The 13174-nt window shown below is 52.3% G+C and overlaps 1 protein-coding gene across 2 annotated transcripts in view; it reads right to left on the bottom strand.

Moving 5' to 3' along the window:
* Positions 1-1046: 1046 nt before the first annotated feature.
* LOC122380688 (homeobox protein CDX-1-like) overlaps positions 1047-13174 on the bottom strand; it is a 53303-nt gene continuing 41175 nt past the window's right edge. For both annotated transcript variants that reach the window (XM_043364066.1, XM_043364067.1), the window contains exons 2-4: positions 8708-8853; positions 4917-5087; positions 1047-3333 (exon numbers count right to left, since the gene is read on the bottom strand). In XM_043364066.1, coding sequence (XP_043220001.1) covers positions 3109-3333; positions 4917-5087; positions 8708-8853 — 542 coding nt within the window. In that variant the 3' untranslated portion in view covers positions 1047-3108. The remainder of the gene's footprint in view (positions 3334-4916; positions 5088-8707; positions 8854-13174) is intronic.

The following is a 13174-nucleotide window of genomic DNA, read 5'->3' on the forward strand; positions in this document are numbered from 1 at the left end:
TCTCGCCCTCTCTCTCCCAGCGCCCTACAGCTGCAGATCTAGCCACAGGCGCTATGGCGCGGCGCCGCTCCACATTAGGATTTAATCTGCGCCGCCATCTTGTTTGCGGCGCGGTCGCATCAAAGGAATCAATAAAAATGGCCAGTTCTATCGGTCACGTATAAATAGAGTTGTGTGAGCGGCGGCCGTATATCAGCGGCGCAATAAAGCTGCCAGCGCGAGGACTAATTGGCGACCCACGGAAAGCCAGGCCGCCGCGCCGTGCCGCCCGACAGTCCGCACCGCCCGGCTGACACCGCCCTCCACCCACCACTGTACCGCCCGGCTGACACCGACCACCGCCCACCGCCCACTGCCCGATCCGCCCTACAATCCGCACTGCCCGGCTGACACCAACCACCGCTCGAACTCGCCCCACACCGTCCACCGTCTGCACCGCCCGGGTGACACCACCCACTACCCACCGCCCGGGACCGCCCGGCTGACACCGACCACCACCAACCGCCCCGGTGACACCGCCCGCTCCGCCCGAACTTGCCCTATACCTACCGCCCACGGCTCGCCTGACACAGTCCACCATCCGTACCGCCCTGCACCGCCCGGGTGACACCGACCACCGCCCGACAGTCCGCGCCGCCCGGGTGACACTGACCACCACCCACCGCCCACCGCCTGACACTGCCCTGCGCCGCCCAGATGAAACCACCCGCACCGCCCATCGCCCACACCAATCGGTGAGTGTAACACCGCCCACCGCCAAACGCCCGACACCGCCTTGCACCGCCCGCACCACTCACCGCCCGACACCGCCCTAACAAAGTCCGATCCACCCGAAAACACCGGCTGACACCGCCCACCGCTCGGCCCCGCCCGGGTGACACCGCCTACCGCTCGGCCCCGCCCGCTGCTGTCCTCACCGCCCAACATATACAGTACCTTTTACCGGTTCTGGGTGGCAAAGTTCAGCTCGTTCTGTAGTGCGCGGATGTAAATACTCAAGCAGCCTTACTATTGCGGAGTTTATGGCCGACAATGAAACTCACATATAATAATAGCTAGGTCCGTTTATTGCGATTGATGGCGAATTAAGAGCGAACATGGCCCACAGCAATGTGCATACTCCACCCACTATCGAACAGTTCCAAAGGAGCACCCCGCAAGCACCGCTTCACCACAAGCTAGGAGATCGCGGAGCCCCGCGAGACAGACTTCCATGGACAGCACAGTGCGGCTCTATCTGCGTTTTCTGCGGCTCTACCTGGGTTAACATAAGACATAGGTACAGCTAACAGCAAAAGTCGTCAATCGGTGTCAGGTACGCCAAAAGTGCACACTGCACATGCTGCTCGATGCCCCCAACACACAGAAAATGTGGTTTAACGGATAGGGGTGTTTCTAAAAAGGTTTCATACGAGACCTGATTTAAATGTGGCGACTTTTCAGTTAGACGTCGCCATCATCGGGACAAAACTGAGCGTCCATCTAGGTAGGCTCTATCGGTAGCTCAGCATATACAACAAACAAGAAATGCATCCGAGCAGGTCGCCCGCAAATACCACCACATCAATCACAGGAGGTCACCGTCCTTGAATCGAACATACAAGGCACTGGAAACCGCCGCCATACAGTGCAATCTAATACGCTAAAGGTTTAAAAAATACGCGTCAAAACTGAAATTTGAGTAATTTTTGCTGTTCAAGATAGATTAATCTTGATCTGACAGCGTGTGTAAAGAAATCGGTCATGGTCGTTTTGGCTTACGGGCGATATTTCGAGTTTTAGTCCGTCCAAATAACTAGTTACTATTTCATATAAACCGAATAGTCTTGGCTCCTTTCCCGCTGCACAATCAGGTGACCAGCCTTCTGAGCTCGATTTGACGTTCAGTCCATTCGGGCTCAATCCCGTTAAATTAATAGCGTCCGTGGCGCCCGCTCATTTTCTAAAGTCCTGGGGGATCAATTCTGCGGTGTCGGGCCGGGTCGGCTAATTTCTGCGCCGCGGCGGCGGGCGCGCAACAACAATGCGCGCTGGCCGCGTGAATTGGCGCTCGTTCCTAGCTCGATTAACGTCCGAACTGCCAGCCCCCGCGGGACGAGTTTCGAACAGGACTAACGCCACTGCGCAGCCGAGCAGCAATTAAACAGCCGAGCGCAGTTCAACTCGGCGCCGGCCAGAATGACGGCGAGATTTGACGATTTGAAAGTTTCGAATCGGCCGGTGAGGGATGCTTTCGATGGCGAGTTTCTCGCGCTTGTGAGGACTGAGCAAGAGGACGGACAGTCGAATGTCATAGTGGTTGAGAGCAATGCTGATTGTTGACTTTATTCTGGCACAGATAGCAGACGCAGTGATTTAAAGCATCGTTTGAATGGCGCCGACAGTGACAAAGAGCCTGCAAAAAGCGACAGCACGAGTGACAAAGAGCTCGCTGATTGCGGAGTATTGTCTGACAAATCGCCCAAAGAACAACAGATGGCCCCCGGTGTGCGGTAAAGAAGAGCCTGTTGAATGTGTGTCAGGGGGGCTGAATTAATGTTTTCTTGCGATAAAAATGCTGCCGGCGCTTTAAACCAGGCGACTACGGATGCACATGAGATTCATGATGGCCAAAGCTATTCTTAGTGGGACGTTATCATGTTCTTAAACACAAACACAACAAAGGCACACACTTGCACACACAAATGCGCACAAAGCGAGCAATACACATCTAATCTCAATCTAAACAAGAAGTTGCTGGTCTTTTGTCATTTATTGAATAAATCACCTCAACGCTCACAACAAGCACTCAACAGAAGTTCACTCACAACGCTAAATCTGTTTAATGTTCGTCGTGGCTAACACAAAATAGCACGCGCACACAACAGGCAGAGTTCGCGGACTCGCGCTCTGATGTCAAAGTTCTTCAGTTCATCACTAATCTCTAAACGTCGTCCGCTCGAGATTAACCACTCTCCCTGTGTACGGGCCATTTTCAGAGTCATTCCGCTCTGTGGCGGTCTACATGTTCACCGTCCACACCGTCCACACCGTCCACCGTCCACTCTCAATGGCGGCTCAGGCTGCGGCAGCCCGCTCTGAATAATATCAGTCCCGGCCGGCGTCCGTTCAGAAAGCCGTCGGTTCCCCGTCCCGCGGCTCACTCTTGGTGACCATCTGGTGCTGCTGGTGGTGCTGCTGGTGGTGCTGGTGCTGATCAGACGCTGCCATTTCTGAGTGCATGGGGTGGCCGGCCGGCAGGCTGTACCGCGGAAACCGACCCGCCTCCCCGCCGCCGCCGCCACCGCCGCTAACAGGGGTCTGCCGGTGCAGCGGGACGAGGCCGTGTACTCCCTGAGGGAACACAGATACAAACTCGGTCACACATGGGAAACCAATGTACCGATACCAAACCAATACGGGACAGGCACAGACACGGTCACACACGGCACAGGGAAACCCATGAGAATAGGTAGAGTCCTGTCCTAGCCTGATAGATTTCGCGAGCAACATCTAACAAGCTGTGATGTAATGCTTCTACGGACATGCGACCTGCCCTCACTTTCCCATGACTTCATCGTGCCTTAATTGGCGAACGCCGGGGGTCGTTTGAAATCAAACCGCTCACCAACCCTTTATGCACCATCGCCACCACCCATAGAAGAAACGGGATGGCCCAGTGCCGCTGAGATGAAAGAGATCCATCTCGATCGGTCTGGGCCGTAAAACGCAGCGACCTCTCACACAGGTCGGTGTCGGCGGGAGGAGCTGCCGGCTCTCCCGAGAGAGCTCGGTGGGTTCATGTGTGACCGTGGGTCTAAGCCCGACGGGCGGTACATAGCGGGTTTAGTGGGACAGGCTCGGGTTTCCTCCCCCAACACGGATGGTTTGATGGCTGATCGTAATAGCTCGGATATGTCCTGCACAACCACAAGATATACACCGTCGTTGGATGTAGCAGATCCGCAGTCGGTATAGATGGTGAGGCAGGCGACGCGAGATGTCTCTAACGTAATCGGTAATGGTTCGCCAAGGCCAGGCTCGACCGTCTCAGATTGAAACACAGAACACTCACGCGTTTTAAAGTAATTACGAAATGCTTTTGATAAGACGCGATGAAGCGGATTGTAATGGATCGTTTCGGCTCGTGAGGTAAGGCTGACCCGTGGGGCTGCGCCTCGCGTTATAGTTCAAAGGACGTTTAAACCTTCCCAAGCCAGAAGTGTGTTGAACTCCCTTCATGTTCTCCCGACTCAATGTCTGTTCTCCGTGTTCAAGCTCGGTATAAAATTAACTTTTATATATATGTGTAATAAAAAACCAAATAGTCCGTAAGACAATACAGTATTGACAACTTTCAGCGAATGATTCGTCATGATATCCATCCGAGCATTTACTGAGATGTTTCAACGAGACGTAACACCATAACTGACACGGCGACCTGGCTGACGACCTGTCTGGGACCTAGCTGTGAGCAAACTGTGACCCGTCTGTCTCCGAAGGTTGGGACTTTTCAATTTAGACAATCACTATTCTTTAGAATTGTGATTTTCTATTGAAAATCCCAACCTGAGCCACCTCTCTAGGGGAATTAACCTGGCAGACGACCTTCCACACACTTCATTGTGACCTGGCTGGGTGGGTACCTTGCTGTGACATAACTGTGACCTTACTGATTGATACCTGGCCGGTGCCTAACTGACATATAAAGACCTGACTGAGTCCTGAATGTGATACGAGTGACCTGACTGTGACCTCACTGTGATCTGCCTGTGACCTGATCGTGACCTGACTGACCTTTAGGTGCGCGTGGTTCAGTACGCCGAGCTGAATGTGACCTAGCGCTGTGAATTAACCGATATCTGACGTTGACCTGACTGGTGAACTGATCGTGACCTGACTGGTGACCTGAATGACCTGACTGTGACATGACTGACCTGCAGGTGCGCGTGGTTCAGTCCTCCCAGCTGGATGTCGCTGGCAGCGGGACCGCCGCCGCCGCCACCGCCGCCCTGCTGGAGATCGATCATCTGCCTCTTGGCCGTCTCCTCCATCCGCCTCTTCTGCTTCCGCTCCTTGGCGCGGCGGTTCTGGAACCAGATCTTCACCTGGGGGACAGAGACAGGGTGAATAGGAGGTCAGTTTGGTGTTGCAGACATGGCGGAATTGTTGGAGGTTCCTTCGGAGTCGAGACTTTCAAAATTAAGTGAAGTTTTCCTGCCATGAGCTAACCAGCCAAAGGGAGAGCAGATCAGCGATCGAATTGAGCTGTTCACTATTTGAGAACACTGAAAGTAGACGAAGAATATAACTATGAAGAGTGAAGACTGAAGAGCCATTGTATAACATTTGAGTCAGGCTTTCCACATGAGCATTGATACTTTTTTTTACTCGAAGAGGTGTGAGAATGTTATAAAATGTGCGACGGAAAATGTGTGAAATGCGCAATTCCCATACGTAAACAGAATGCCTACGCTTGTGATTGGGACGTGGTACGCAATATGACAGCTCAGGGAATGTCAGTGCATCTAAGCACACAGTTCAGGAATGCGAGCACCCAACCGCCCTTCATTTACCCCATATCATCAACTTTGGCATATCATTTATCTCCGGGCTGAGACTGTCCACTGTCCAGTTGTAACGAAGCTAAATCAACCCCCCCCCCGTCCTATCAATTAGCCTCCTTGTCGATCGCCCAGCTTTACTTCCTAATATGGCAATCCTTTCCTGATTGGCCCCGGGATATGACGTACATGTGTGACGTGTAACATTGTGTGCCGGCCGAGCCGTGGCGGGGCCGGAGCGGGCAGAGCCCCCGGAGATTCGACTGTTGGGCCTTGTCACTTGCGGCCACACTTTGACTAACCTCCTTTGGCTAAAGACAATAAAAGCCGAAAGGAACGTCTTCTTTAACCCGCGCCCTGCTGGGGGGGGTGTTTGAACACCCCCCTTGTGGTTTTTCGCGAATATCTCAAAAACGGCGGCGCGGAGCGCCGCCGTTTTTGGTACACCTTATCATACATCAATTCTACACATGTTGTGAAAATTTCAGACCAAGGTCATTCAAGGTCAGGTCACCAGGTCACTTGAAGTGACCTCACCTCATAAAAAGTTTCAATGTCTGTCATAGCTACACCGAGAGACCGATCGCTTTGAAACTTTCAGCGATTGCTAAGAGCAATAGCATGTACAAAATGTATATCTCAGAATTTTCATATCGATGACCTAAGGTCAGGTCAATTTTGCGACCTCCCCATTATAAGTCAATGGGAGAAAATTGAAATGCGCCTCTTTTGGACGAAAGACATTATAAACACTCCCAAACACTGAATTACAAGTGGTTTAGACACACTGAACATGAAAATGGTGTCCGTGACCCCTGTTTATGCCCTGAGGTCATCTTAGGTCACGAATGGTATCTAACAGTTTTCCGCAAATAACTTTTGATAGAGGCATGCTAGAGCGATGAAAACGCCCTAGATGTGTTCAGCTCGACGATACGGATCGACTGATATGCAACATGACCCTTTCCGGTCAGGTCATGACCTTGACCTGAGGTCAAATTTTCAAGTTGACCTTTCAAGGTCAAGTTATAGTTCATTCGATGCGTCTTGACGAGAGGAACACGATGCCGGTAAAAGTAAGCTCGTACAAGGCTTGGGTCAAAAGTTATTGCAGAAAAACCGTTTCCGAAAAAAATCGGCTATTTTTGCAGTTTTTGCCCCCTGCAGGCAAAACCGTTGACGTTAGGTCAAATCTGAGAGAATTACTCAGAAAGGGCGTTAATAGGGCTATCGAATGCGTTTTTCCGCGGCGCTGTAGCTCTATTGGTTCTCGAGTTATGCGTTGGCTTCTTGGAAATTGTCGACATTCGACCTGGAAATCGGCGAAATTTTGCCTTCAATGACCTCTGGTGACCTGACCTTTGACCTGACCAAAAAATTGACCGAAGTGATTTCCTCATTATTTTTGACGCTCTTTCGAACGCCGCCTTCCGCGTATCGCTACGTGGCCCAGGAACCGAGTTAGAAGGGGGGGTGTTCAAACACACACCCCCCCCCCCCCCCAGCAGGGCGTGGAAATCCAGGACCCCCAGCCGGGCGCGGGTTAATAAAACACAACGCGAGAATCCAGGTTTTATTTTTACTATCACAAGCGCAGAGGTTACACCAGTGCCCAATTAGCGCACCCATCAAGCACCACGATAAAACACAATATTTCTTCCTAGTAGCTGGCTGATGCCTGCTGATGGCAGAGCTCATGACATCTGACTCGTATACCTGCATCTATAAGCACCACCACACCCGACTTGGATCGACAGGTGCCGAGCCGGTTCACCACCGGTTCCCGAAACATGTGACCGCGGCAAGGTGCGACCTCCATCTCACCCCCTATTTCTGGGAGAAGCAGGCCGATCCCTCCCCCCTCACTCAATCTGCACACCTGACTGAGGCACTGCGAGCCCCGGGGCGTTACTCGGAGGCCGGAGGAGCGTCCGAGGAGGCCGCGGTCGCAGCGCCGACCTTGGTGTTGTTAGCGCCCGCCATTAACACCCAGGTACCGGCGGCCAGAGCTGGTCGGCGATGCCGCCGCCCCCGGAATGCGCCCGCTCGCACTGATTCAGGCCCGGATGCGGCTCACATACACACTCACACGGTCAGTGGGTGTGAGAGATGAATCAGACGCACTGCTGGCCGCCATTCGAGGAATCTGCCGTGTCCCATGTCCTCAGCGCCCGCCCGGGCCCCGCACATGCGACGCGTTCACCAATGAAATCCGTGGGTCTCCGCGGATCTCAGATGGTCTCAGACGGTCCAGGGAGGCCCGGACCAGCACCGCGATTCCCGACGGGCCGGCCGCATCCTCCGGCGCGAACACACCCGGCCAGACTCGATTTATTGCCTCGGACGTTCCGGGCGACATTCTTGGCCGGAATTGGATGAGACCGGCCCTCCCAGCTGACGGCAACAGAGCGCGATTCAGCCCGGCGGCAGCCGCGACCCTCCCACGAGAGGCCGTCGGCGTCGACGCGGCCGGCGACGACGAAGACGTCGCGAGGAATCTGAGACGCGACGCGTGCGCGACACATGTCTGGGAGAAATTGGTGGCATTTTTGGGCCGGCGATATCAGCATTCCATGTCCTGAATCGTCCCATTCAGAGGAGGCGTTTCGGATGTTCGTCCCCTTGTCCTAAACGGTGGAAGGCCGCAGTGTGGCATGCGAAAACTATCATGCGACTGTCCCTAAAAATCCAGGGCTAATGCTTACTCAGCTATTCGATTTATATGTGCTTCGCAGCCCTGCATTGCACCATAAGTGTGATAAACAATCTGCTGAGCGTTGCAAATGTGGCGTGATGAAAAACCAGAGAGCGAAAGGAATGGCCGAATTTTCCGCCGCTATCTTTGCGACAGCCCAATCTGGGATCACCCGTTGAGAGCGGAGTATTGAGCAGGATCTGTGCCGTCTCAGAGGTGGCGTAGCCGGTTGAGAGGACGTGGGATTATATTTATCGCTCCGCCTGATTACGTGATGAAATTTGAAATCTTGTTGCTCATGCTGACTGGATCGGTGCAATTAACTGAATAGTGTGCAATTAACTGAATAGTTATGTTAATTATTGATCAGTAGGTGCATATGATTGGCACATAATTTTCAACTGAGCTCCGTAGTTTCCTAACCAGGTCTTCACGCTGCGCCTGGCAGCTCCCCATTGAATCGACTCACCTGTCTGTCTGTCAGGCCGAGGATGCGCGACAGCTCCAGCTTCCTCTTGATGGTGATGTAGTTGTTGTAGCGGAACTCCTTCTCGAGCTCCAGTCGCTGGGCGTCGCTGTACACCACGCGGTACTTGTCCTTGGTGCGAGTCTTCCCTGTAACAACAGACGGCCAAGGGTCAGTTGGAGAACGATTGGCTAGAGTTGTGCTACTGTCTGTCGTGTGTTTGTCTGCGCATCTGTAATTATTCGTGCTTGAGGTTGTGGTGGTGAGCTGGTATGACTTTATTGCATGCTTCTTTTTGGTAGACTTCTGGCTCTCCGATAATTTAATTCATGAATGATTATTTCACCCTGATTTGCCAGCTGGCGAGGAGTTGAATCGTTACGTCTCTGAATATACGGTGACGAGTAGTCGTGAATAATTTCGTATTCGTTCAAGCACACAGATGCAAAGAAGAATCCATAACACACATGTCAAACGCGCTCCCACCAGCTCCTATCCCCCTCCCGGCGCGAGCCTCCCACCTGTCCGCTGGTCCACATTTCACCCCTATCCCTCCGCCCACCATTCGGCGCACCCCACCCCGTCCCATCGCGCGCCGGGCTTCCGCCCTGCCCTGGAACAACGGAGCTGTCATCGGGCGGAGCCGCGCGCGGCGCCGATCGCCGCGTCATTCATTGCGGAATCGATCGCCGCTCGCGCGCCGCCGCTAGCCCCGCTAATGTTGGACAATAAAGGCGTGTCCGGGCAGTGTCAACAGGACAGTTAGGCGCGGGATGCCGGCGGCGCGGCGGTCAGAATCGCCGCCCGATATCCCCGGCGGCGGCGGCGGGCTGAAAGGCATGTGTACAGCGCCGAGAACCAATGGCCGCCAGGTGGGGCGCCCTGGAAGCGCTCAGACCAAGTGTTGTGTCCCGTTGGCCACGCGCGGGCCGCGGTGGCCGGCGGGCGGTGTGTTACGATGGCCGGAGGCTGTGTTTCGGTGCTGTTTGTCTGTCCGGTTGGGTTCTCAGAGTGGGTTGTAACGGTCTGTCACGGTCCAAACTGCCGATACAGAGTGCCCCGCACCGGTGCGCGGCCGTGAGGCCGTCACTGCGGGCGCAGGGGAGTCGTTAAAACGTTTATCGATTTGTGTGCAGTTGGCTGGGTCGCTGAGGTCGCGGTGGCTTAGAGGCTGGCAGATAGCACGTGGGAGGGCAGGAACTATTGGCCTGACGTGGATTGCATCATACGGCGAGTTAATCGTTCGGTTGGAAATGAGGCGCCTATGTTGAGGAAGGATATTAGGAAATAACTAAATAAATTTGCACGCATGATTTAGAAACCAAGCTTCATTCCCGCTAGACAATAACATTTTTGTATTCTTTTTTAAGGCGCCTTTTTGTATTAATTAAATAAGCATTGCAAAAAGATTAGTGTGCAGCATATTGAGCCTGCCTGCAATGAATCAGACACTTTGCACAGGGCATTCAAAAGAACACGACTATCGACTGTGCGAAAAGCCGCCGTATCTGGCACAAAGCGGACCGCCCTTGTCCGCTGTCAGTTCCGTCTCAGTCAGAAGCTACGGGCGGCTCACTGCGGCCGCTATCTGTCGCGAGCGGCGCTCTATCACCGCCCCCGCCCCCGCCCCCGCCCCGGGCGGCGGCGGCGGTGCGGCTCGGGCTGCCGGAGCCGCCTGATCCGGCGTCTGCGCGGCGCTAATCCGGCGACACTGGCGTCCCAGCGCCTCCTTCATAAATCCGTCCGCTCCAGACACGGCCGTCGTATCACGGCAGAGCTCCGCCCGCCGGCCCGCGGCCCGGCCGGCCGGCCAGCGCCGCTCGAATCTAATCGCGTCGCCGCCCGCCGCGGCCGACGGCCAAACATGGCGGCCTTTTGAGGCGCCGCTATCGCCGCGCCGCGCCGAGTCGGCCACACTCGGCGCGGCATATTAGCGCGCCGCTATCACGACGTCGAGCGGTAATTAAATCTCAGAGTGCAGGCCGCGTGCACTGCTCGCCGTAGGCGCCTCCTGATTGGTCGACGGCCCAGTCGGCTGATGGTGCGAACGCGAGGTGTGAACTGCAGCCTGCAGGTGATAATGCGGCTCAGAAGTGGGAGCGATGCAGTGTGAACGGGTTCGTTCGAGTCGTCGACGCTTTTTGCACTGCCTTTATGGATGGGTAGTCACATTGTGGGTAAAGATTAGTGTTATTTGGCTGATTGGACATGTTGAAGCGAAGCACCTTACATCGCGATGTTAAGAATAGCAATAGCTTTATAAAGTCAGTATTTGTAAATAATAGAAATTGCAAAATAAATGGCAGTGACAGTTCCAGCAAGTGAGTGACTCACAATTATTTTCAAAACATCAAATTTTAGGAATGTGTACCTCTTGCGTAAAAAATCACAATTTGAACACATTTCAAAACTCAAAAGTGTTTAAAAAATTAACACCGGTACAAACGATTTGATTCCTCCCATAGATGGCCACAATTTTATCAATATCATCACTAACAATAAACATAAAAAAGAAGCTCTGCTAAACCTTTTCAGTCCCACATTGCCCACATCATATCGAACTGGGCCAAACGTTACAGCCGAGGCGTGCGACGCCTCGCCGCCCCTGACTGCGGTTTTCCGCTATATGCGTTCACACACAGAAATATTGAGCGGAAAAACGGTGTAATTGAAAGTACCAAAAGGAACATTTTTTGGTGTAAAATTACTCTGTTTTCTGGCTAAAAGAACACATATATGTGTGTTTTGCTAGCTTCGGAGTGTTTCACTATTGTGTAGGAGAACCGCTTTCAGTGTAACCTTACCAAGGATCTCGCGTTACATTTACGCACAAATATGTGTTTTTGGTAAAAAGTACCAAAAGGAACACTCGCGTGGTAATCGTACACAAATTCATGGCGGTAAATTTACACAAATATGACGGTTATCATAACGATTTTTTTCTGGTAAAGCTAATGTTCGGCCCGCAAAATTTGTGAAGCAAGCGACACGCGGCGGGACGTTGTCGCCAGCCGCGAGCCTATTAGCTAAATGAAACGAAACATTGTGATGCTCAATGCCTACCCCATGCTGCAAACACGTTTATTTGTTTGTTTGTCGTTTATTTATAAGAATCGACATCACATCTGACGGAAATAAAAGTTAGATTAGGGCAAAAGCATAACCTTATCATATACATAAGCTGATATTTCACAACGCATGGGCGCCGCTACAGGCCTCAGCCACCGCCCGTCTCCCGTCAACTGCCCGTAATTAATAAATGAATAATATGCAATCTGTACGCACTACTTCACTGTGCCAAAATTATCGTTCATTTAATAAGCCATCGGCTCTCTATTGCCTATCTGGCAAAATATAAGTATAACTATACCTAATCAACCCTAGAAAAGCATGAAGTGCATCCATTATTTTCATAGCACGACAGCAGTTCACTTAAAAAATTGCAAGCCCACCTTAGCACTCCGACAAAGCTGGATAATTTCCAGCAGCTCCTCTAATGTCGCTCCGCTTCAGATTTCAGACTCGGTCTTGATGGCAGTTATCAGACGATGACCACAATGCAGTATTTCACTTATTATTCACTCATTCACTCATTGCCCAGCTTATTATCAAACTAGATAAACACCACAGCACTATTTTATCTCACTGATCGCATAAGAATGGGCAAACCCACTCTGTGCACCATGCAGCCACAACACTCTCCCGCCGGCCCCCGCGGTCCCCGGCGCACAACTGACATATTGCGAAAATGGCGCCGCCGCCGTCAGCGTGAGCTCAAAATTTCGCTAAATTTACACGGGTCGACGTAAACGAACGGTGCTTTGGATGTGTACCGCAATTACCAGTGCGACACAACACTCATTCGCGTATGGATACACATGCTTTGCATAGAAACATATCAGTTAGGTATCTGAACATCTGTTATGCTGTTACATTATCCTGTTTTACGTAAAGATGCTTGTGTGGTGTAATAAAACTGCCGATATTTGTTAGTTAACCAATAAACGTGGTATAAAAACAAACTTATTCTTGATGCCTTTACTTATTATGACGTTGTGCAACGGATACCTTGCTTATTTATCACGAAAGTACTTAAACTAAAGATATTTTACTAAGTGAAGTAGAACTTTGAAGCTATTTGAATTATTTACGAGTATATTGAACTTGACATCGCTCAATATTTCTCTGTGTGTTCCGCCGTGCTCCGGTGTAGGACGGCACAGTCTACCTACCGCGCGGCCTGAGCGGATACATTACGGAAAGCGAGCGACGCACCGGAGCTGACCGTCGCGACGGTCAGCTCCGGTGATTTCTGGGCGCGGCGAGCCCGATGATTTTCAGAAGGTTTGAGGAACTGAATTACAGTGGAAACTGGGAAGGTCTTATTGGTTATTCTAAGCATTGCGATGTGCAGGTTCGAGATAACAGTAAAAACTGCTTCCAAAAGCGTAGCTAAGCAGACTCGGCTCA

Source organism: Amphibalanus amphitrite, unplaced genomic scaffold (genome assembly GCF_019059575.1).
Source record: "Amphibalanus amphitrite isolate SeventyFive unplaced genomic scaffold, NRLGWU_Aamphi_draft 000104F_arrow, whole genome shotgun sequence".
NCBI classification, from domain to species: Eukaryota; Metazoa; Arthropoda; class Thecostraca; order Balanomorpha; family Balanidae; genus Amphibalanus; species Amphibalanus amphitrite.